The sequence below is a fragment of the Python bivittatus genome, unplaced genomic scaffold (genome assembly GCF_059951505.1).
Source record: "Python bivittatus isolate LINGU-HERP-01145 unplaced genomic scaffold, Pbiv_v1 ctg000480_np1212, whole genome shotgun sequence".
Classification (NCBI taxonomy): Eukaryota; Metazoa; Chordata; class Lepidosauria; order Squamata; family Pythonidae; genus Python; species Python bivittatus.
Genome location: NW_028277075.1, coordinates 28,510,340 through 28,536,167, shown reverse-complemented (window position 1 = coordinate 28,536,167; position 25,828 = coordinate 28,510,340). Strand labels below are relative to the sequence as shown.

Below are 25,828 nucleotides of genomic sequence, written 5' to 3'. Positions count from 1 at the left end.
GGTATTATTCCCCATGGATTTTTTTTTCCTAAGAAAGTAGGAAAACATGCATGAAACATTACAGTTTGAGTACACACAAAAACATCTTATATGCTTTACCTAATGTTTTAATTTTTTTTTCTTTCTTTACTCAAAGCCACTCAATGCAGATAAGGATTCTTCTCTGGTTACCCTTTGCTATGGGTTGTCTGTTCTTGGTCGGAGAGCTCTGGGTACTGCTTCACATCACATGGCTAGGTACTGTCATTTATTATTCCAGAATAGGTCCCTTAGAATATGTCTATACCTTTTTCCATTCCTATTCTTAAAATTTGACTTATCAGAATTGAGTAGCTAATTCAGTCTCTAAATGTGACAAATTCTGACAGGATGCTAAGCAGGAGGAGGAAGTTTATCCTGCTGCAGTTTCCCTCCATAAACATTTAGTATTTTAGAACACTTAGGTCTTGCCCTTTGGCCTCTATGTTCCTCATCTAGATGATTTTAAGAAGATTTTTTTCAATAACAAGTTGCAACTCTTTAAAATTAGTGACAGTATTGTACAATAATGATTTTTTCTTAAGCTCTTGGCATTCCCCAAGCTTGCTTTTCTCCTTCCACATTTTTCACGACCAGGCTAACTAACCTCTTCAGTGCATGGTGGAGTGAAGTTTATATATGTTAGTTTGTCCTACCTGTGTCAATTGGGGTATTTCTTTCTTCTTTGATTGTTCCTGTTTATTTAGTGCTGGTTCCTGTTTATCTGGCATTGGGTAATAGATGCAAGATGAGGAAGGATGTATTTAGATCTGTTTGCCCCTTTCTTTGATTTCTGGGTTTTTTTCCTTTTTTGAATGGTTCATAGCTAGAGCTTATCTCACTGTGTCTGTTAATGACTAATTTCTCAGAGTGCCACGGCTGCTAAAAAAATTTGCTTGCATTTTTGGATCTTTAACTTTATTACAGCCACTGACCAGCACTGAGTTGGTCTTTGAGACAAGCTCAGTCTATAAACATCTGGAAGAAGAAAAGGGAACTCAGAGAATGCTAAGAACCCATCAGTTCAACCCTGAGCTATATATCTTCTCCACTATTGCAGTACAACTTTTGTTACTATATTGTCAGTCTCCTTTAAAATGAATAATGAAATTTAACAAACATAGTGAATGACAGTAGGGAACATCAGAAATCTTAGAGTTCCCCTAATTTCAAGAACAGAATAAGTATAAAAATGATTCTGAAAGAAGTGAAAGATTCTGAGACATAGAAATAATTTGTCAGTAAATAGGCCAGATGCCTATTCAGTAAATAACTGCAGAGTACAAGGTAATGGAAGTTTCCAAACAGAACTACTGCTGTTCTCATTAACCCAAAGAATTTAAGCCACTTTTCTGCCCAACTAACTTGAGGATGATTAGTTTCCCTTTAGCATTTCAGCCACTGTTTGAATGCATAGCCAGGACAGATGAGGAACTGAAGAATGATTGTCAGTTTTGTTTTGTTTTTAACTCTCCTGATTTATATTTGTTTATGATGGCAGTCCTAATTTGCTTTGGCAGTCTGCATCGTTTATACAGAAATGAAAGTGTTACTTTTTTCAACTTATGTTAGAATGCTGAATGCTTGCTTTAATGTTTGGGGTTTCTCTCCCAAACTAAACAGTAATCTGGAATCTTTCCTGTATGGGCTCCATGCCTTGTTTAAAGGAGACTTTCGTATATCATCAATTCGAGATGAATGGATTTTTGCAGACATGGAATTACTGAGAAAAGTGGTGGTCCCTGGAATACGCATGTCACTAAAACTGCATCAGGTATAAAGACTGCTTGTGCACGTGTGCATCAGCTGAAAGTGGCATAGATTATTGGCAAGGGATCTGTTGCAATCCTCCCATTGGTAAAAGTTTGATTCTAGAGCAAATGAAGCTCTTGAAAGGGGAGTCATTTTGTAGTAATGTGCAAGGAAAATGGTTAATGGAGAAAACAGTGCCAAAAAACACAGCAAAAATTATCTCAATGTTATACTTCAGTAAATGGTGCTTGGTTCACATGTGTATTTGTATACATAATAGACATATATGCAAAGAATGATGCTCCAGTACATTGATAAATAAATGGATATTGATTGGCAATACCATTCTTTGTCAGTTTATTTAGGATATTTTATCGAGGAAAATATTTAACTTCCAAGAAGTAAATTGGCTTTGAAAAATGTTCAGTCATCTGTTTAAAGTGGATTTATTTTCACAAATAGCTTTATAATTATGGATACATAAATTGTGTGTATCTGTTTTACTATCCATATTAGCAGGAGCAGCAGTTTAGTCTAGAGTGTATTTTGAATGGGTGTTTTAACAGATCTGTTTGTTTTTTTTAAACAGCTGCTATTTTCCTTGCAAGATTATCTCATATAAGAAAGAGCATGGTACATGGAAACAGCTAATTTGGGAAAAATGGTTGGAATTAAATGGAGAAGGGAAGAATTGAGCATCTAGGAATTGAAGAGAAGCAGGCTATGCCTTGCAATGCCACTGAGTGCAAAATTCTCTGGTATTGCTGTATCAAATTTTCCCTGGTCTCCATTTGGTTATTTTCCCATTTTTTAATACCAAACTTTCAGAAGCATATATTCTTTTTTAGATGCATTTCTCACAAACAGGTACAATTTTTACATCTTTTTGACAAGAGAAAAACTATGTTAGTTAACTGCATTTGGTATTGCCATGGTGCCAAATCTCACAAATCCATACCTGGAGAAATCCATGGCTGAGTTCTTTTACATCTCAACTTAAAACCTAGACTGTGATCTATGAATTCTTATACAATAGTAAATTTGTAGGGAGACAGACTACTCTTCATTGTTTAGATGTTTTTGTTAATCTGATAACTTGATGTAATCTTAAATAATTGTTGAGATTGGCAAGATATAAACTGTGAGTCTATAATTTTAGCATAGGCTAGAATATAATAATTTCCCTTTTCACAGTGAAGGCTCATATTGAACAGTGCTTTTACTCTTCTGCTTAGGATCATTTCACCTCTCCAGATGAATATGATGATCCTGCTGTTCTCTACGAAGCTATCACAACACACGAACGAAACCTAGTTATAGCTCATGAGGGGGACCCTGCTTGGAGAAGTGCTGTACTCTCCAATTCTCCCTCCTTACTTGCCCTTCGCCACGTGATGGATGATGGCACCAATGAATACAAGATCATCATGCTGAACAAGCGCTATCTGATCTTCAGAGTCATTAAAGTAAGATGCTATTAGTGGGGTGGATGAAACCACATATTTTAGGAGGAGATGTAATAAGTGGAGAGGATGGGCATTTATTACTTGATAGTGTGAAATTGGTGTTTTGGCTTTTGATTCCTTTTTACATGCTGTGATTTTGCTAACCAGTTCTTTTAAGTTAAATTGTTCTAGGTTTTTTATGCTTTAATTAAAGAAATTTGCAGGACTTGCAGACTAGGCAAAAAGCAATTACATTTTATTTTTAATTTCAGAATTGGGAGAGGTGTAGTGTAGGCATCTCTCTCACTACCTTGCTACATCCTTCTTCCTACAGCACACTGATACAGTTTTTATATATTTCTTGTACATAAGTAATTTTTCAATCAATAGCAGAGTGCAAACAAATGAGAGGAAGCAGTAGAAGCAGGGAACATCCTGATGACATATTAGCAGCTAAGATGTTGAGCTATGACTCACAGCACTTAATGAGATATAGGCACTTACCAAAAGTCTTAAGAAGTATAAACAGGAAGTTTTTTAAACAATGTGTATTTAGATAAATGTCTTAGTTGAGCTCCATCTGAGAAACTTAACCTCTTCAATAGTGGGGAAAAGATCCAGTAATGCTGAGGATGCATCAGAATAACAAGGGAAAAGCAGGGAAGGAAATTCAAGGGTAGAAGAACAAAGAGGAAGAAAATATGGAGGTAGACTTGTCCTTTTCTAAAAACCCAAGTGTGCCATGAGTAAAACAAAGGAAACGAGAAGAGACTTTTTTTAAAAAAAGTAACAATAGCAGAAAAGCAACAAAATTAATAGAGAATTACAGGAATATAAAATTTCCATAACAGAAAATGCTGAGGTTGTTTTCTTCTGTTACTGGTATTATTTTAACCTCCTTTTATATAGAAAAATGTAAGCTGCTTAGAATGGTGTGTGAATTGGAACAGCATAGAAGTTGAATAAATAAATAAATAAATATAATATATGCATGAATGCTTTCCATAAAGTTAAATACAGAGGCTATAAGTTTCTGAATTAATTAGTTAATTAATTTTAGTTAATTATTTAAAAGGTAAAACTTTAATGTACAGTTTTAAGGGTGTTTAAATCTTGAGGGTATTTATAATTAGGACTGAAGTGTGTATGTGTGTGTGTGTGTGTGTGTGTGTATCCTGTTTTCGATATGCATTTTTAAAAAATGGTTGTAATTTCAGACCACTTTTGTAGTAGTAGGTTTATTTGGTAAAATCAGCAGTGAATATTTCATCTCTGCTGATTTTACCAAAATATTTCATCTCATGCAGTTATAGCTACTCTGTAGACTTATGCATTTTGCTACACTATTTTTCTACATATCTTCCCTGTTTCTGTGTTCTTGCAGGTAAATAAGGAATGTGTGCGCGGCCTTTGGGCTGGGCAGCAGCAGGAGTTGGTCTTCTTGCGCAATCGAAACCCAGAAAGAGGGAGCATCCAAAATGCAAAACAAGCTTTGAGGAACATGATTAACTCATCTTGTGATCAACCTATTGGATACCCAATTTATGTCTCACCTCTGACTACTTCTTATTCTGATAGTCATGAACAGCTGAGAGAGATTCTTGGTGGTGCCATCAGTTTGGGAAACATCAAGAACTTCATAGTATCTACATGGCACAGGTGAGTTTAAAAAGTCCCCAGAGTACAATTGCTCATATTAGTATATTTAATTATAATGGTGCATTATAAAGTTTTGTATTTTATCACTTTCCTCTTACGATGCCAACCCAAAGTAAGATTCCTGTTAAAACAGGGATATTGCTTTTATTACACACGTGGAAAGACCATTCCAGTACGTTGTCAAAATTGAGTTTGGCAACAGGCACTTTAATTTCAGTTGTATTATTTACCTACTGCAAACATTATCTATGGATAAAATTTGCTCTGTGCAAAACTCTGTTCCAGGCACAGAACTCTCAATATTCCCTGGTACATCCCATTTTTCTCCTGGAATTCACTGTTCCATGGGTGATTTGTAAGTTTCTGGAAGTAAATTGAGTAATACAATCTCTCCTGTTTTGTTTCTCCCATCCCTATAGCAGCACCCAATACAGCTGAGAGAACTGGTGTTGTCTTGATTAACTTTTGGACCAGGCACACTTGCTCAGCTTTATTTATCTCAAGGAACTGTTGTGAGGTAGAACAATGCAGTGATGGAGAACTATATTATGTCATCTTGAATTCCTGGAAGAAAAATAGGATCTAAATGTAAGATAAATAAATATGAAGAGAATGGGTCAAGATATGAGTTGTTACTTTGGAAGATTCTGATAGAATCTGTTACCTGCTTTCTTTAGTCTGCTTGCTATTGGTTTTTTGTTCTGTTCAGATTAAGAAAAGGTTGTGGTGCTGGCTGCAACAGTGGAGGAAACATTGAAGACTCAGATGCTGGAGGTGGTGCTTCCTGCACAAGTAACAGTGCAACTGTCAATGATTCTCAGAGCAGTGTATCCCAAGGAGGAGGGAATGCAACTGTTGGACAGGGATCTGGAGTAGGACTGCATCCTCCCATCACATCTCATCCTGTCACCCTAGGTAAAACTGAGCTAGTGTATGAAAGAGTATACATTCAAATATCTCACTGCCAGACTGGGAGCATTAGCCTTTCAAATGTTGATTTTAACTTCCATCTTCTCATCAGCAATTGTGTTTAACAATGTTTGGAATCTACAGGTCCCGTACACTCATCCACCTTGCAGCTTTAGTGATTCTGTGGAGAGTAATAGGAAAGATAGAGTGTATTTTTTCCTATGAAGATCAGCACACATATAAAAGACCTAAAAATTACCTTCTAAATTCTTGATATCATGGAGCTGCATGTATTCCTAAGTGCTTTCTCAAACCAATCCTAAAATAACAGTTTGGTAGAGATAAAATCAAAGCTGGACTCCAACTTTAGGGCAGAGCTTCTGGAGATGACTGAGACTCAGATGCTCTGGTTATCTGAAATGGGTTTGATCCGGTTGGTCCTGATGATATGGACAAGAGTTCTTGGAACTGTTACCTCGGTCACCTGTGTGTTGGAGCCATGCTCCTGGTTAGCCAAGGTTTCCTGGGCGGTGACATGTGGCTGGATCCTGGCGCTGATGAATTCATCATTGAGTGAGGGAGTGGTCTTGTCACTGCTTAAAGAGGCAGTGGTTTACCCCCTCCTCAAGAAGGCATCACTGGATTCAACCTTTTTGGATAACTTTCATTCCATCTCCAATCTTCTTTTTCTAGGGAAGGCTGTTAAGGAGGTGGTTGTACAGCAGCTTCAGAGAGTCCCGAAGGAAACAGATTATCTTGACTGTTTTCAGTTGGGTTTTAGACTGGGCATGAGACCAAAACAACATTGATAGCACTTGTGGATGACCTCTGGTGAGAGGGATGGGGGTGGTATGTCCATCCTGGCTGTTCTTGATCTCTCAGTGGCCTTCAATACCATTAATCATGGTATACTTCTAGACCAGCTCCAGGAAGTGGGAGGTACAGTTTCGCACTGGTTTCCCTTCTTTCTTCAGGGCCAATTCTGGTCAATGTTGATGGAAGGGTGGGAGAGATCTAGCCCATACCCTTTCTTCCCTCAGGGCTCACTTCTCTCCCCATTCCTATTTCTCATCTACATGAAGGCATTGGGCAAACTTATCCATGGGGGATACTGGGCATGGGGTGATACTAATAGCATACTGATGATACCCAGCTTTACATCTGCACCCCAAGTGATGCTAAGGAGGTTCTGTCTCAGTGTCTGGAGGTTGTGGGATCTGGATGGGGAGAACAGGCTTCAGCTCAACCCTGGCAAGACTGAGTAGCTGTGGGTTTTAGGGCCTCCTAGATCCAGGGTTTTTCCATCTTTGGTTCTGGTTGCATTACCCCAAACAGATCCAGTGCACAATTTGGGAAGTTCTTGACTTACAGCTCCTGTTCAAAGAACAGGTGACAGCCATGGCCAGGAAGACTTTGTTTTGTGCACCAGTTTTGTGCACCAGGAAGGCACTGCTCATGGTCACTCATGCCTTTTGTCACCTAATGAGTAGATTACTGCAATGCGCTGTGCATGGGGCTGCCTTTTATTACTATCCAGAAGTTGCAGCTAGTCTAGAATACAGTGATGCAGGCAGATATGGGCACACCTCAGTACGCCCATATTACACCTCTGCTCCACAAGCTGCACTGGCTTCCAGTGTGCTTCCAGATGGAATTCAGGATACTAGTTCTCACCTGTAAAGCCCTCAGTAGAATGTAGCTAGGTTATTTGCAGGATCGCCTTACCCCAGTTGTTTCTACCTGTCCCACTAGGTCTGACAGGAAAGGCATACTCCTGTCACTTCAATTAAAGAAGGTTATGGGACTTTGGAAGCATGCCTTTTCTGTCATAGCAGCTGTCCTCTGGAACACCATATTCCCTAAGACCAGATTGGCTCCAACCCCGCTGGCCTTCTACAAAGTGCTAAAACTGGAATGTGCTCCAGAGCCTCAGGGTTGGGAGGTTAGATGGCTCTTTGAGTAGTTTCTGTTTATTATCTTATTGGGTCCATCCTTGGTGGCCATTCTTGATTTTTCACTTTGCTAATGTTATTTTTATTGTTTTAATGAATTGTTAGCCATTCAGAGTCACATTGAGATAAGGGCCATATACATCAATTTAATAATTAATTAATTAATTACCTTATACTATATTTGCATTTCATTACCCAGCGAAAGATCTAAATTTACTTTGCACATTATGTCAAGGCCACCTTAAACAGTTTCTTTTGGTTATTTTCACCACATGTGAAGTTCTTTGTAGCAACTCACCAAATGAATCAATCAGTTGTATCTATGCCTTACCCCTCCTCAAATCATAATAACAAAAAGTAAAATGTCCAGAATAAATAAATTCCTGATTACATGGTGAAAGCTGTCATACAGAGCAATAATAAACAGATTGTATCTGCCAGTTATTAAGAGTACCAGCTATAAAAGAAAAAAAAATCTTAAGTTCGTTATGGAAGAAGTTGAAGGGAGTCCTATGTAGTTATTGGACATACTTTCTCCAATGTATGTGTAATAGGCATTGCTGCTTCTAGAAGGAATTGATCCAGAATTTAATTTGAATGTTAGTCAACATCCAAACCAATAGCTTTTTCAGTTTTCCATTCAGTTTTAGTTCAATGGAATTGTACAACAAAAGAATAAACAAAACTATAATATATAATATAAACTTCAATTTATTCTTTGCTCATGTGTTTTATTTTTAGGCACCAGCCAGAGTGCTCATTCTGTGCAATCAAGCCTTATCAGACATTCCCCTGCTCGTGCTTCAGTTGCCAGCCAGTCAACCTATTGCTATAACAGTCGTCATTCATCCCTCCGGACATCCACCACAGGCTTTGTGCCTTGCCGACGCTCTTCCACCAGCCAGCTTTCCCTTCGCAATCTTCCATCATCCATACAGTCCCGTCTGTCCATGGTGAACCAAATGGAATCGGCTAACCAGACTGGTGTTGCCAACACACAGCATGGCCTCCCTTCTTCAAGCAGTTCCAGTCAGAGCATCCCAGCCTGCAAACAACATGCCCTTGTTGGCTTTTTAGGGACTGATGGAATGACAAATGTCACTGATTCACAGGCAGGCACAAATGTGAGCCCTGTGAACCAGACACAAACCAAAAGGGATGATGTTGTTTACAGAATTCAGGTAGATAAAAACATAGGAATAGATCTGGTTTTTATCCTCTTTGTTATCTAATGACTATTTTTATTGCTAGTTACATCTTTAATTCTTAAATCATCTGTACATTTCTGGAATGCAACACTGTGGAATGAAAAACTAATTCTTAATGCACAGTTCTTCAGATGTAATACATCTTAACAAGCTGGTATTCTCTAGGGTTGTGCTGTGCTTTGGATACACTTCCAAAATGGCACTTCAGAGTATATAGGAAAGAAAGCCTTCTCTAAAGAGCAGACAATGAATAAGGCAAAGTTATGTACAGAGAATACAGACCTTTGTATTACAGAAAAATATGGTTTAAGTTAAGCATTAAAACTGGTTCACCAGCTCTCTATAATGTTACAGCAATGCTGTTATATGGAATATATAAATTAAGCAGTTACTTGTTTCTTTTTTACTCCATGTTTCAGTATTTTTACATTGAATAGGTTTGCTTGTCTAGTGTTGACTTGAAGTCCAAGCCTGATGACCCAAGTTTGGAAACTGAGAAAAGCATTAATAGGAATCATTGAGTTATATCATCTTTCCTCTGTGTTCTACTCAATCTAGTTGTAGGAGTATGAAACCTGTGGCCCTCTAGATTTTGTTGAAACATATCTCCCTTCATCTCTTATTGTGCTATCTATGGTTTATAAGGTTTGGAATCCAATGACACCTGGAGGACCACAGGTTTCTTAACCATGCTTCAAATGAATAGCTGCATAATTTTTAAGGAGGGATATGCAAAACATTTCAAATTGAAAATGTTTTTTTTAAAAATATTTTTTTATTTTTACAACAAACACAAAACATACATGAACAAACAAAAACATAGAAAGGCATAAAAAAAGCATCTTCCATTTTATACCGTGTGTCAACCAGTTACCAACTCATTGGTGCCCCTTTCATAATCTTAAATTCTCATATCATCTATTCAAAATATACTTGTATACTTATCAATTAACAATTATTAATCATTCATAGCTAATCTATAGAATCATTTATTACAAGAAATTTTAACTTTCAATAGGATTAGTAATACATTTTCATCTATCGGTTATATGTGTATATATATAATAATTAATATCAAATTTCTATTATAAAATTTCCTAATCCATTACATTACTATATTTTCTCAGTGTCATATAAAATTACTTATCTTCTTACTCTAATTTCAAATCTCAATTTAACTCATCTCTGCACATTCCATAATTTTCAATAACTTCCTCCTGCATAAGTACTTTTTAATTTTTCCAATTCTTAAAAGTTACAGTTCTAACCAGTATCAGTTACAATATCAGTTACAGTTCTAACCGGGTTACAGTTCTAACCAGATTCTTCACTACATGTTTCAACAAAAATGTCTCTAGTTTTAAATCTATACGTTACTATATTCAACCATGTATAAATTTTAGTCTAATCTCTTGAAACATTTACAATCAAATACAATTTTTAACTATATATCTCAGATTTATACTTTATTCCAGCGCTTGCATAATTTTGAGTTCACCCTTTTCATTCAATATCCCAAAATATCTAGCTGTTTATTCCTTTTTCTATATTATTGGATAAGAGAAAGCAATAATAAATGTCCTTTCAAACATTCTGCTTTTTGAAGCTTCTGTCAGTTCCATCATTGTTGTATTCCCCTCGTTTTTTCTTTAAACATCTGAAGTAGTTTCTTTCAATATTGTTTTACTTCTTCTTTTTGTGCATTCTCTTAGTACGATTTTCCATTATAATCTTGTATAATCTTTTCTCACCCTCAGTGCCAAGAACAAGTCTGTCCCTCTTCATTTATCAGTTGATTAACCCTTTTAATTCTCAGTTTATAAGCCTCACAATAATTCTGTTTAATGTTTCTGATTTCTTGTACTATTTCTTCCTTTTCCATTGATCCCGTTTTATGTTTAATTAAGTCCATTTTAGCTTTAATATCTTTTTTCTTTTTTTTGCGGGAATTTCTGCAGCTCTTCTTCCAGTTTTTTATAGTCATCCTCAATAGTTTAAAGATCTTTTTCTGCATTGTGTTTCTCGTATAGTTTATTATCTTGATAAACCTTCATTGAGTCAAAGGATTCTTTATCTTTGTTCTTGCCAAAAATAAGAAAAAAAAAAGCAAGAGGAGAAAAAAAAAAAAAGAAGAGGAGGGAAAAGACTAAGTCTCTTTAAAAAAAATCCAACTGAGGGGGGAATGGAGAGCAAAGCAGAGCTTCTAGCAGAAAGAAGAGCTACTGCCACTAATCAGGGCTCTTGTGACTAGCTCAAACTTTCCATCTTGATATTTTCAAAATCGCTTTCAACTCCACTTTCTTGTTTATAGTTACGGATGGCACCTGTATAAACATGCACATCCCACTATCTTTTTAGAAAGCACAGGGTCCTTGAGCATGCATCACAATAGAAGAAAAAAAGCACTATGTCGAGCCTCTAGATGGCAGTGCAACTTTCTTTCATTTACTTTCTCTTAACTCCACTTTCCCCATTTCAAAATCAAAAAGTATAAATTTCTTATAACAATAAAGAAATCTTAGAAAAAAGGCTTAAGATAAAGAGTTATTGAGTATTAAAAAGAAAAAGCCAATCCAGTTAAAAATATATTTTTTTAAGAGAAAAACATCTTGCCAATTCCACTAAAAAGGGAAAGTTGAAAAGAAAAAAAATTTCCCCCCCTTTTTTTATAAGGCTCAATCTCGCCGCTTAATCCACTTTTCTTCACTTTTAAAAATCTCTTTAAGGTGTTCTCTAAGAATAGTTGAATAGTAAAAGTCCATCTCACCCAGTTGACACCCCTCACTTCCTTCTTCCTTTGGAGCTGCCCCGGCTTTCACAGCCATTTTGGCTGCCTCTCCTCCGCCGGCTTCAAGAGCTTCTCCCGGGATCAATCTGGGACTTGCGGCGTCCCTGAGATCCGCGGGACGCGCCCTTTGCGATCGCCATCTCTACGGGACGGCTTAGGTCCATCGGGACCGTCCGGGGGAGGAGATATCGGCTGCGATCCTGGGAGCCCAGGATCGCCCGCCGTATCGCCGCGACACCAGCTCCGCCCTCCCAAATTGAAAATGTTTTGAGCTATTTCAAAATGGGGCATTTCAAACTCAGTTCTTGTACAGCACTAATTTTAAACTGCTTCTTTTGTAGATTATAGATCCTAGCCAGATTTTGGAAGGGATCAACTTATCCAAAAGAAAAGAACTACAGTGGCCAGATGAAATGATAAGACTAAGAGCTGGAAGAAACAGCTGGAAAGACTGGAGTCCTCAGGAAGGCATGGAAGGCCATGTAAGTTTCATTCCTCAACAGCCTTTGATATTGGCATCCTCAGAAATTATATTGAATGTATGTGAATTCAAAAAGTGGAGCAGAGCGTCAATTCTACAAATTCTAAATTATAATAATTATAAGGGAATATACATAATACTGTCTCTACATTATGAGTTCTGGAAGCCTTAACTTTTTAAAAACAACAACTTAAGGCCCAATCAATTCTGCACAAAGTTTCTTGGAAGGTAAGAGCACAGGATAGTAAATCCATATGAGGCAAATATACATAAAGAATTGCACTACAGGTAGTTCTCAACTTATGTCCATTTGTTCAGTGACTGTTCAAAGTTATGACAGTGCTGAAAAAATGGACTTATGATTGGTTCCCGAAGTTATGGCTGTTGCAGTGCCCCCACGGTGACATGATCAAAATTCAGGTGCTTGGCAGCCCGCCTGCACTTACCACCGCAGTGGTGCTTCAGCTCCCCACATCCACCTCTCTCCCTCCATCTCTGCCCTTTTGGCTGTCCTCCACCCTGCCTTGCAGGGCCACAAGCAGCCCCAGAACTGCACAACTCTGGGGCTGCTTGCCACACTGTAGCTCACGGGCTTCTTGGCACCCCATGGTTCTGGGGCTGCAAGAAGCCCATGAGCTACAGCGCAGTGTGAAGCTGCAGTCGTCCCTGGAAGCCTAAGCTGCCCCAGCCTGCGCCAGCAAGCCGCAGTGCCCAGGAAGCCCCAGCAAGCATTCATTTGCCCATCTGCGTTCTCTCCCAGTTCCCCGCATCAACCTTTCGCCTTTTGCGCCCATCCGGCAAATGTTTCCTACATCCCCTGAGCCTTTGGAAAGCTGCACTGCCTTCTGAAATCTGCACTGCCTTCAGAAAGACGGTCCAGCTTTCTGAGGGCTTTCCAATTGGACGAAACTGTTTCTGGTCTTCTCCATTGGCTGGCATTCTTATTTGCACCATGCTGCTGGGCCAGGATGGGGAACCACGTGTAGGAAACATTCACTGGAGAAGCTGGATCCAAAAAGGAGACAGCAAAGGCAGCGAGGCATTTCTGCTTTGGCCACAGCGGCTAGGCGCAAAAGGCAAAAAGTTGGTGTGGGAAACTGGGAGAGAAGGCAGCTGGGTGAATGAATGCTTGCTGGGCAAGCTGGGCAGCTGAGGCTTCCAGTGGTGGCTAGAGCTTCACACCGCGCTGCAGCTCAGGCTTCTTGCAGCCCCAGAGCTATGGCGCGTCAAGAAGCCCCTGAGCCACAAGGCAAGGCGCAGGACAGCCAAAAGGGCAGAGATGAGGGGGGAGATAGGCAGGTGGGGGATTTGGAGGCAGTCCGTCACCTTACTGAGGCTTGGGGCTGGGAGTTACCAAGCCTGGAATGGCTTGGCTTGGGGTGGGTCCTCAAGTAATGACCAGTGAAATTCACTTAATGATGGCAAGGGGGATTGCAGGGATTGCCATCACTAAGCGATGCAGTCATGTGACATCTCACTTTATAACCGCATCGCTTAGTGATGGAAGTTCAGGTCCCAATTGTGGTCATAAGTTGAGGTCTACCTGTATTTACCAAAGTATGACTTATCCTGTTCCCTTGTTTCAGTTCTGAGTGCTTTCTAGAAGGTATTCTCCCCTGTGAAATATAGGAATATTTCTATTATTATTTTATTCCCAGTATTATAGTAGAAAAAAATTCCAAGTTCTAGTGTTACTGCCTGAATATGTTTTCATTGCTTGCTCCCCCTGCTAGGTGATTCACCGTTGGGTGCCTTGCAGCAGAGATCCAGGGCATAGGTCCCATATAGACAAAACCATCTTGCTCGTCCAAATTGAAGACAAATATGTTGCAGTGATTGAAACTGGAGTTCTGGAACTTGGGGCTGAAGTGTGACCTTCTTGGGCAATTAACTTCTTGTCCATCTCTAAAATGTTTAGAAATTAAGTAAGGAGTCTCAGAAGGATACCCTAACAGCTCAAGTAATAGGAAGAGACTTGAAAACCAAGTTAAGGGTAGGGTGTCAGCCTCCAAAACAATAAAGGAGGCATTTTGGATATTTTTCAAGTTAGCTACTGAGGAAAATATTGTGCATGAAGGGTAAACAGGATATATCTTTTGCTTTATACATTATTTTATCCATTGCAATGCTTTAAAAGAACCCCACATTTTCCAAGTTTTAAAATAGGAGCATCTCATTTTTCTAATTGTCTTGCCAAAAATGTTTTGTCTCAGTAATGTAGATTCAGTTCATTTTTTTAAAGCAACTGAAAACTGTATAAATGTTGAGATCAGTGTGAAGCTGAATAGAATGTTTTATTAATTGCAAGTGTGACCAGATTTAAAAATTGTTATTTCTTCTAAGTGGAAAAAAGATCATTGAGAAAACTGCACTATTTTTTTTATGGCAATGCACTACAAAAATCTGAGATTGCTCAGAACATTTATTTATATATATATATATAAATAGAATATGTATATAAATATATAAAAAGAAGAAAATACCATTATTTAAATTGCCTTTGGGATTAACCACCTCCTCCTCCATATTCATATGATGGTAGGAAGTATCATTGATTCATTTTTGGCTTAACATACTACGTTGCTCAGCAGCATATTTATTATGTCCTATTCACAATATATAATGGAGTACCACTAATTATAGATGAAAACTCTAGGGAGGCCTGCTCTTGGTGAAGCAAATTGATAGTGCAAATATGCAGTAATGTTATCTTTTTAAAATGGGCTCAACAATACAATTGTGCATTTTCTTCATCTACTTTTGTTACTTTCCAATATAGAGACAACAAAAATATGTTACTGGTCTCCTTTGGAAAAAAAGTTTGCTTTTCTTTTTATGGAAAACTGGATGAAATACATTGTTTTAAATAAGGTTGTGACTTTATCTCTGTGTTGCGACTTACTCCTTTATTAGGTGAAATAATTTTACTTTATTAAAAATTAAAGGACAAAAATCAGAAGGCATGTTGTATCATATTACCTGTACCATTTTGCGTTTTAGCTCCCTTTAGTTGCTATTATGTTCTGTGACTTGAATTTATTTTCAGTAGTTATATATTCTATAATAACTGTACTTTGCATATAACTGTGAAACTGATTTATGTTGCATATCATCGATTTTTACTGATTGGGATTTGTAGTGTGTGTTTTCAGGGAAACGAGTTATTCAAACAGCAACAGAGTAAGGGGACAAAGCTGCAATTTTTTAACTTGCTGTTTCTATGACTTGCTCACAATGTTAATGGAAAGTTTTATATGTAGTGGTTGTTTCCTTTGTGTGATCTGAAAGTCTGTGGGGCTCAGTGGGAAACAGAACAATTTACAATTGTAGCTTTTAGAAGCAGCCATCTTTTGTTTTTGAACTATTCCAATATTTATTATGCACAGGTGATCTTACACGGAAGACATTGCAGTGAAATCAAAACTATTACATACTTAACGAACATAGTCAAATAATGTCATAACATGAACAATCTGATACCACGAAAAACAGTCTTTGTGGCTTGCTAAGTACTGTAGAACATGAAAATGCTGTTCTTACTGTATTATGATCTTGACCAGGTCACACTTTGCAAAGCTGTTCACTGCTGCAATTAATTCTTGCTAGCATCAGAAACCACTAACTTAGAAATGGACAGGGAAGGGGGAAGCAGCATGAATAATAAAATGTAGAAAGAAGCTTCAGAAAGATTTTGCTGTTCTGGTAAAATGTACATCACCTGCTAATATCTGAATGCCTCCAGTTTAATCCCTGACACTATAATATTTTCATTATTTTATAAACAAGAGAAAAGTCATTTTATGAGTTTTGGCCAGCCATCTTTCTTCACTTTTAATTGACAATTAAATATTCATTTATCTTCTTGACTTTCCCAAATATAGAAAGAAAATGCAATCTACCTTAAATTAGTAATTTTGAATATATTAAATTTATTGATAAAAAGGGTGCTTTTAAAGGTTATCTTGAATAAGGCAATGAACATGGTAATATGGAAAGTTAGATTTTTCTAAGATTTTTATTTCCTATTTTTAATCATTAATAGGAACAAAAATGGCACTCTGTGACATAGGATACTACATGCTACTGATTACATTTGTAACTAAAAACGGATATTGAAAGAGATGATAATTTCAAGGCTTCTGATATGATTACATGTAGATTCATTTAGAATGGTAAATTTAGTTTAAATAATTGAAAACAAATTACTTGATTAGCATAATTTCAATCATACCTTTGTTAGGTATAAATCTCATCTAATTAGCATTCACGAAAATATATATCCAGATTTATTTTCAGTTTAAGCTCATCTCTCAAGAATTTGACGTTCCTTTGTGTACGATTAACTGTTTAGCGTTCATGAAACTTTTCTCTTTGCTTGTTGTAGTATATGAGCTTGGAAGCCAAATTAATTGTTTTGCAGCTTTTCATATGTGGACTTGGTGGCTTTCTCCATCAATTTCTCCAACCAGTTATGGCAAGCATTCTGAAAACTTTACAGATTTTTTTGCATTTGATACTAAGTCTTGTACAAAACTAGTAATCCACTGAATGAATTTCTAGGCTAAGCTTTGATAATATTTATGTAGAAAGAGTTTATGAAAGTCAGTTTGCCTACTATCAATGTTTATAAATATATGCATAATAAACTGATAATCCAACTAGGCACTAATTTAATGTAAAAACACAGAAGTATACTTAGCTTCCCTGTTAATGTTTTGGGAAATTAAAGGAGAAATTTACCTCATGAAGTGCTTTAATTTTCATAAAGAACACAACCCTACTCTTGCTCAGTATTGAGGTGGTGTTCTGTAGATGTTCTTGTAACCTAGGAAATATATATGGAGGGAAGGAAAATGTTTTTGGAAAATGACATCTTTTAGAAGGTTTTGTTTTTTTTAATTGTTGCTTTTTCTACCTAGGCTTGCTGTTGGGGAACTAGTAGTTGCAATGTTGTGTGAAAATATTGAATAGATGGTACAGAATGTTATGGAAAAGGCCTTTGAAACCTTGGATTTGGGGCCAAATTTTACCCAAGCTGGCAGTGAAATGCCTTCTTAACCGATGAGATAACACAGTGATGCCAATCCTTTAGTTCTACACATTGGTAAGTGGTAATAACTCTACCAATGGAGTAGTGCATTTGAAAGAGCTTTTCAAGGCATACCTAAATATTTCATATTACCTGTAGGTTCAGCCACCATGGTTTTATGTACCTAATTTTATTAAGAGAGATTTTTCTTACCTATTATATAGGTTCTACTTGTCTGGTCTTACTTGGTGATTGGTAACCTAATGCCATTAGCCCTGCGATGCTAGACAGTGTAAGAATTATAGCAGTATTTAATATGTGCCTTAGTAAAATGATGGTGAGTACATAAGACCTTGGTGGGAACTACTGCCCATATCTAGTTTTCACCCAGATTTTTTAAAAGGCTTTTAAAAAGATGGCTGCTCCAAAAGGCTTCATAGATTTGTATGCACCATTCATCAGCAAACAAATTTGAAAATACAATTTAGACATTTCTACTAAATTTACACATGACCCAAGTGGATGACAAAAGTCACAAAGATTAAAAGTCAAACTTGTTAGGATCTTTATGAAACTTAGCCAGACAATGAACTGCTTATTATTACATTAAATAGATGGAGGGAAAAAATACAAGTTGGAAAATGAAATATGTGCTTTGCATTTACCAGCATATAGAGAACTTGCCAGGGATAGGGTTATGTGTATTTTGTATGTGTCAGTGAGAGTATGAGCGCGTGGGTGCGTGTATGTTGTTTGAAACAGCCTGTAAATATTGTCGCTGTTTAAAATTGGGAAAAGTTGAGGGAATTTGTTTGCAACATGTTGCTTTAAAAAGGACAGTATTGACAGTGAAGAAATAATGAAATTTAAAAAAAAAATCCTCTTGTTGTCCCTTGTTTTATTTTCACATTTAGTTTTTCACATCTAAGACTTTTGAACAACTACGTATAGATGTATGTTTCATGACTCTTTTTCCCTTGAAGAATAATGGTGAAAAATGTTCTGGTTGATACACCTTCTCTTCTGTTCTTTGAACAGAAATAACTTCATGTATGCTTCCATTGCTAAACTCCAAAGCTTCATTTACTGGAAAGTTTTGCTTCAATATTTTGCATTTTTACCAGCTGTGCATTTTATTATACTGATGCTATACTTTAGCTCCTGCTATTATCATCATTCTCCTCATTATCATTCCATGATAAATTTCAGCAGGGCATATCCCCTTCTTTCTAACCCCCCCCCTGCAAAATCTGACATTGATCTTATATAAGATTATAGTAATATTCAGTAACACTTAACACATATATTTACTGAGTAAGATCACTTGACCAATATTTATTGTGTAATTAGAGATCCTCTGATAGTGACCTTTTCTAGCAGCGGTTGTATTGGAGCTCTTGAGATCTTCAGCATGCAGCATTTTGAATTATGACTGAAACTATGAGGAGTATGTGGATTTGAGAAACATGTCTGAAGAAATAAAGTGGAGGCAACCCTAATTCAGTATGAGAAACATGACTTAGCATACAGGAAGATTCAAAGTCAAGCATTCAAAACCTGGAGAGATGTCTTAGTTTGCTTTTTATCATTCTTTTTGTCCTGTCTATAAGGATATTTGCAGATTTATAAAAAATAAAAATAAAACCAGACAAACCAAGGAATAATGATTGCTTATGGGCCTATATTGAATCTCTGATTAAATTAAGATTTGATCCAGAGACTTTCCAGATTCTCATTCTTACCTGCTAGATCATTCTTCTTCAACAGATGGTCTCCAGAGGTTTTGATTACAATTCTGAAGATAATTTAAGGAGCTTGTGCTGGCAAGTGAAATTTCAGGAAAGAATGTTAGATATAAGAGAGGAAAGGCAAGACATTTTAGAAATTGTTGTATAGTCAGAACAATGAAAGAAGTGAATAATTCTGGAATAGAAATGAGCTAATGGAAGATGTGAGAGAGAAGTTTGTGCTAGATGAAGATGAGGGATGAAGACCAGTATTTTAATAGAGAAACTGATGGGATCTGTCAGTACAACACACTTTGGAGTACAAAGAAGAGGGAAGAATTACGATGTGTAAGAAGTAAAAAGGGAAGATAGACTGATTAGGATAGAATGGGAAATGCTAGGAGTGAAGACAACAGTGTCAAAAAGGGGGTTATACAATGAATAATGAATAATACATTTATGTAAATTGGGGGGATGAAAATGAGCCAAGGCTTGTAAATCATTTGCCATAAGAAATGTCAAAACTATAATTTCATATCCACGTGCTTTTGTTCTATCTATCAGCCAGAATAGGTCATTTTATATTGATGAAGCTGTATCCTGCAAATTTAACAAAAATCAAAAGCCACAGCAGTTCTTGGGAATATTTTGAGAATGTTTTCTATCACATTTTGATGGGAAAAAGTACCTTTTGGGGAAGATAATTTGGTTAAATCTAAAGGTTCATAAAAACAAGGTGAGCATATTCAAAAGTACTGTAATGGGCCATGTTAAAAATAAAAATTACTGACGTGGTTGGTTAAAGGTTTGTTTAATGGTGATTTTTTACTAAGAGTGAGCATTTATTTTGATCCATCTAGTCTATAGATTTATATCAAGCCTTTCTTCTAGGAGCTCACTGTAGTATACATACTACTATAATTTTTCCCACTGTAATAACTCTGCCAGGTAGATGGGGCTAAATAGTCCAAAGTGCCCACTGAGCTTCCATGACTAAGGTAGGCCTTGAGCATGGTCTCCATAATCCCAGTCTAGTATCTTAATAAGTATATCACATTGGCGCTGGATTTGGCCACACCATCACCAGAATGAACTGATTTGGAGGGCATATAATTTGGAAAGAATTTGGAAAATGCTGGAGTTTGTCTCTGTTGTTGAATATTCCCCCTCTTTCATCCATCCTTGTTATGTTGTGCTTTCTATGATTTGGTACCTTTTGAGCAGAAAACAAACCTCTTCTGATTTACCAAAGTTCTCTAGTTTTGGAGGGAAAGGAATGAAGTTAGTGAAGCAGCAGCCAGCATTTCCCATGCCAGAGAAAACCATTATGCCAATAATGATCAGGTGCCTTCTGTGGCCATCTAGAGAACTGCCAAGTTGTTCATTGATTTAGAAAGGTAGGAGGAAAAAGGGTAGAATTGAAAACCAGGAGCATGGTCTTCTATGAGGGCCTTGATTTCTTTGTCCTAGAGTGGACAAATCTTCCCTATGTTTATGGCTTTATTTCTCTTTGCAATAAAGAGACCAATCTTGCTGAATCACATGTAAGACTTCTGCCAAGTAAGTCAGTTTCTGAATAAGATTTTAAGTGTCTGCATATCTGATATTTATGGCCATGCCTATGTGAAGCCTGCCGTCTTGGCTAAGATATTCCTGTGATGTATACATAGTTTGTACAAATTACCACACGTGCATGCATACACTTTAAAAGAACAACCAGGGATTAAAGAAAAGTAGTTCACACACAAACCAAATTTGAAGTCTCCCTGTTCACAAAAATGATAACATCTCGTTTTATGAACGTTTACAGACTTTTGGTTAGGGCCATTTGTATACTATTATCAATTTTGTGGCAGCTGCCCACAAAATACAAAGCGCATTTTTTCTGGAAACCTCTAAAAAGGCTCTTTAAAACAAAAAATCTGAACATTTTAATCTAAAACTTTTTGTTGTTCAGTCGTTAAGTCGTGTCCGACTCTTCGTGACCCCATGAACCATATCGCGCCAGGCCTTCCTGTCCTTCACTGCCTCCCTGAGTTGGCTTGGTTTCATGCTCATTGCTTCAGTGATGCTATCTAACCATCTCATCCTCTGCCGTCCCCTTCTCCTTTTGCCTTCAATCTTTCCCAGCATCAGGGTCTTTTCCAAGGAGTCCTCTCTTTGCATTAGGTGACCAAAGTATCTGAGCTTGAGCTTCAGTATCAATCCTTCCAACGAGCAATCAAGGTTGATTTCCTTTAAGATTGACTGGTTTGACCTCCTAGCAGTCCAGGGGACTCTTAAGAGTCTTCTCCAGCACCACAGTTCAAAGGCATCAATTCTTCAGTGCTCAGCCTTCTTTATAGTCCAGCTCTCACAGCCATACATTACTACTGGAAAAACCATAGCTTTGACTATGCGGATCTTTGTTGGCAAGGTGACGTCTCTGCTTTTTAATATGCTATCTAGGTTTGCCATAGCTTTCCTCCCAAGGAGCAAGCGTCTTTTAACTTCATGGCTGCAGTCTCCATCTGCGGTGATCTTGGAGCCCAAATAAATGAAGTCTGTTACTGCTTCCATTTCTACCCCTTCTATTTGCCAGGAATTGATGGGTCCAGAGCCATGGTCTTAGTTTTTTTAATGTTGAGTTTCAAGCCAGCTTTCGCACTCTCCTCTTTCACCCTCATCAAGAGGCTCTTTAGTTCGTCTTCACTTTCTGCCATTAGGGTGGTATCATCTGCATATCTGAGGTTGTTGATGTTTCTCCCTGCAATCCTAATTCCAGCTTGTGATTCTTCTAGCCTGGCATTTCTCATGATGTACTCTGCATATAGGTTAAATAAGCAGGATGACAGTATACAGCCTTGTCGTACTCCTTTCCCTATTTTGAACCAATCGGTTGTTCCATGACCGGTTCTAACTGTTGCTTCTTGGCCCGCATACAGATTTCTCAGGAGACAGGTAAGATGGTCTGGTACCCCCATCTCTTTAAGAATTTGCCACAGTTTGTTGTGATCCACACAAAGGCTTTTGCATAGTCAATGAAGCAGAAGTAGATGTTTTTCTGGAACTCTCGTGCTTTCTCCATGATCTAGCAAATGTTGGCAATTTGATCTCTAGTTCCTCTGCCTCTTTAAAACCCAGCTTGTAGATCTGGTAGTTCTCAGTTCACATACTGCTGAAGCCTAGCTTGTAGGATTTTGAGCATAACCTTGCTAGCATGTGAAATGAGTGCAATTGTGCAATGGTTTGAGCATTCTTTGGCATTGCCCTTCTTTGGAATTGGAACGTAAACTGACCTTTTCCAATCCCGTGGCCACTGTTGCGTTTTCCAAACTTGCTGGCATATTGAGTGCAGCACTTTAACAGCATTGTCTTTTAGTATTTTAAATAACTCAGCTGGAATACTGTCATCTCCACTAGCTTTGTTGTTAGTAATGCTTCCTAAGGCCCACTTGACTTCACTCTCTAGGATGTCTGGTTCAAGGTCAGTGACCACACCAGCATGGATATCAGGGACATTAAGATCTTTCTTGTATAGTTCTTCTGTGTATTCTTGCCACCTCTTCTTAATCTCTTCTGCTTCTGTTAGGTACCTGCCTTTTTTGTCCTTTATCATGCCTGTCTTTGTACTAAACGTTCCTTTGATATCTCCAATTTTCTTGAAGAGATCTCTAGTCTTCCCCATTCTATTGTTTTCCTCGATTTCTTTGCATTGTTCATTTAAGAAGGCCTTCTTATCTCTCCTTGCTATTCTCTGGAAATCTGCATTCAGTTGCTTATATCTTTCCCTTTCACCCTTGCTTTTCGCATTCCTTCTTTCCATAGCTATTTGTAAAGCCTCAACAGACAGCCATTTTGCTTTCTTGCATTTCTTTTTCTTTGGGATGGTTTTAGTTGCTGCCTCCTGTACAATGTTACGGACTTCCATCCATAGCTCTTCAGGCACTCTGTCTACCAAATCTAATCCTCTAAATCTATTCATGACCTTCATTGTGTACTCACAAGGAATATGATCTAAGTCATACCTGAGTGGTCTAGTGGTTTTCCCTATGTTCTTCAATTTAAGCCTAAATTTTGCAGTAAGAAGCTCATGATCTGAGCCACAGTCAGCTCCTGGTCTTGTTTTTGCTGTCTGTAGAGCTTCTCCATCTTTGGCTGCAAAGTATATAATCAATCTGGTTTCGGTATTGACCATCTGGTGATGTCCATGTTTAGAGTCGTCTCTTATGTTGTTGGAAAAGAGTGTTTGCTATGACTAGTTTGTTCTCTTGACAGAATTCTATTAGCCTTTGCCCTGCTTCATTTTGTACTCCAAGGCCAAACTTGCCTGTTATTCCAATTACTCCTTGACTTCCTACTTTAGCATTCCAATCCCCTATGATGAAAAGGACATCTTTTTTTGGTGCTAGTTCTAGAAGGTGTTGTAGGTCTTCATAGAACTGGTCAACTTCAGCTTCTTCGGCATCAGTGGTTGGGGCATAGACTTGGATTACTGTGATTCTGAATGGTTTGCCTTGGATACGCACTGAGATCATTCTGTCATTTTTGAGGCTGTACCCCATTACTGCCTTTCCCACTCTCTTATTGACTATGAGGGCTACTCCATTTCTTCTAAGGGTTTCTTGCTCACAGTAGTAGATATAATGGTCACCTCAATTAAATTCACCCATTCCCGTCCATTTCAATTCGCTGATTCCCAAGATGTCGATGTTCAATCTTGTTATCTCATGTTTGACCACATCCAGCTTGTCTTGGTTCATAGATCTTACATTCCAGGTACCTATACAATATTGTTCTTTACAGCATCGGACCTTCTTTTCGCTTCCAGATACATCCACAGCTGAACGTCCTTTCGGCTTTGGCCCAGCCGCTTCACTCTTTCTGGAGCTACTTGGAATTCCCCTCTGCTCTTCCCCAGTAGCATATTGGACACCTTCCGACCTGAGGGGCTCATCTTCCGGTGTCATAACTTTTAGCCTTTTAACATTGTCCATGGGGTTTTCTTGGCAAGGATACTGGAGTGGGTTGCCATTTCCTTCTCCAGCGGACCACATTTTGTCAGAACTCTCTGTCATGACCTGTCCGTCTTGGGTGGCCGTGCACGGTATAGCTCATGGCTTCACTGAGTTACGCAAGCCCCTTCGCCATGACAAGGCAGTGATCCATGAAGGGGAATCTAAAACTTACAAGATCTAATTATCTCATTATAGGAAAGTTTGATTGCAAACTAACTCAATTCTACTAAGAAAGTGGACTCCCCCCACTCCTTTAAGTAAAACTTTTATGGGGCAAAGCAGTTTTGGTTGGAAATTTGGCAAGATTAATTCCCCATTGTTCCTGTGGATTAACCCATTTTTGTTTAAAAAATCATAACTATTTATTTCCATGATTATCAATGGGAAATACAGAATCAGATTTCCAAGTCAGGAGTTTGATTTGAGCCCTGAGCAAACCCAAAGCACATCATGTTATTTTCCATGTTTTCTAAAGTCATTCCTGTGGTAGAATGCTTACATGTTATTGCTATTGCTATACCTATTTTTTAATGAGGGGAAAAACATATTTGTTTTACAGTATTTTCAAAAAAATCCAGTTTTGGATTTCCCCCCTTGAATTTATTTGTGGACTAACACAATACCTCCAGCAGATGGCAATAACAATCCAGCCTTGAAGTGTAACGATCACTGCACATTTCCTAGGAGTGAGCCCCATAAACTATAGTGAAATTAATTTCACAGTAAACAGTGAATAGGATTTCATTGTAAAGCTTCAGTTCTTAAAAGAAAGCAAACACAAGCACTATTCAGATTTCTACACAGATGAAAACATGATAGGCACTGGGAAGATGGCTACAAAATCGTCTGAAATAGGAGCATTGCGCTCATGGTGCAATAGAATGAGGCCATGGTGGATATCAACTAGCCAGTTAAAGCAAGCTGTGTGATTCGAAACATCTACAGTACCCTAATACCGCAAAAGAATCCACAGATATGAACAGACCTTGCAAACTATATAAACTGCCATAAATCAAAATGTTATTTTATCCAAACTAGTTATGAGCTACCAAAGCTCTGGTTTATATTTTCCCTGAAGCTGCAAAATATGTTCCTACATAAGTGAGCCTTGGAACTGAATGACAGCACAATCCTACCATTGCACTCTTCTGTTTCTCTAGGGAGGAGCTCCCTTACAAGAAAATCAAGAGGATGAATTGTTTTGTCCATCTCCTGTCTGAGATAATCTTGCACTGCCATTCTAATTTTGTCTCTGATTGCTTAGAGCTGTTGTTTATAAATAGGCTCTGAATTTCCCATCTGAAAAGTTGCCCTTAATGGTGAATGTTTTGCATTAACATTTTTCACTGAGATCTCTTTTCCTCTACCAGTGCCAGAGCTTTATAGCCATTCTGTTTGTCTCCAATGAAAGTATCCAGATGTCTAAAAAGAGTGTGTTATGACATTCTTTGGGTTTAGAGATTATACTTAAATATAATGCATCCATTTACGGTTAGGCATTTTTAGCAGGAAACTTCATGCTGCAGTAGAACTGCCTTTTTAAATATAATCCAACTAATCTCCAGAGAACTTGGACTCAAGTTCCCAGAATTCCCAACCATCATGACCAACAGGAGAATAACAGAGGCCAATATGTTTGGGCAGCACCAGATTGGGGAATTTGTAGTAGAATGTCTTACTCAGCTCAAGGGCATGACTGATGTTACTATAAGCCTTTTTAATGACAGCTTTCCTGACTGAAGTGAGTGGTTCACAGCACACCTCCACTCCACCTCCTCCTTCCACGTATGCCTCTTGCTATCCTTTCCCATCTCTCAAATGTTCCCTCTTCTGTTAATTTCTATACTGTGATTCTCAAGTTGG

The 25,828-nt window shown here is 37.9% G+C and overlaps 1 protein-coding gene across 8 annotated transcripts in view; it reads left to right on the top strand.

Annotated features, from left to right (window-relative positions):
• PCNX1 (pecanex 1) overlaps nt 1-19,756 on the top strand; it is a 113,289-nt gene extending 93,533 nt beyond the window's left edge. For all 8 annotated transcript variants that reach the window (XM_088145579.1, XM_088145572.1, XM_088145578.1 and 5 more), the window contains 8 exons: nt 137-237; nt 1,642-1,792; nt 3,006-3,236; nt 4,600-4,874; nt 5,584-5,789; nt 8,477-8,916; nt 12,073-12,213; nt 13,946-19,756. In XM_088145579.1, the coding sequence (XP_088001705.1) occupies nt 137-237; nt 1,642-1,792; nt 3,006-3,236; nt 4,600-4,874; nt 5,584-5,789; nt 8,477-8,916; nt 12,073-12,213; nt 13,946-14,086 (1,686 nt within the window). In that variant the 3' untranslated portion in view covers nt 14,087-19,756. The remainder of the gene's footprint in view (nt 1-136; nt 238-1,641; nt 1,793-3,005; nt 3,237-4,599; nt 4,875-5,583; nt 5,790-8,476; nt 8,917-12,072; nt 12,214-13,945) is intronic.
• The last annotated feature ends 6,072 nt before the right edge of the window (nt 19,757-25,828 follow it).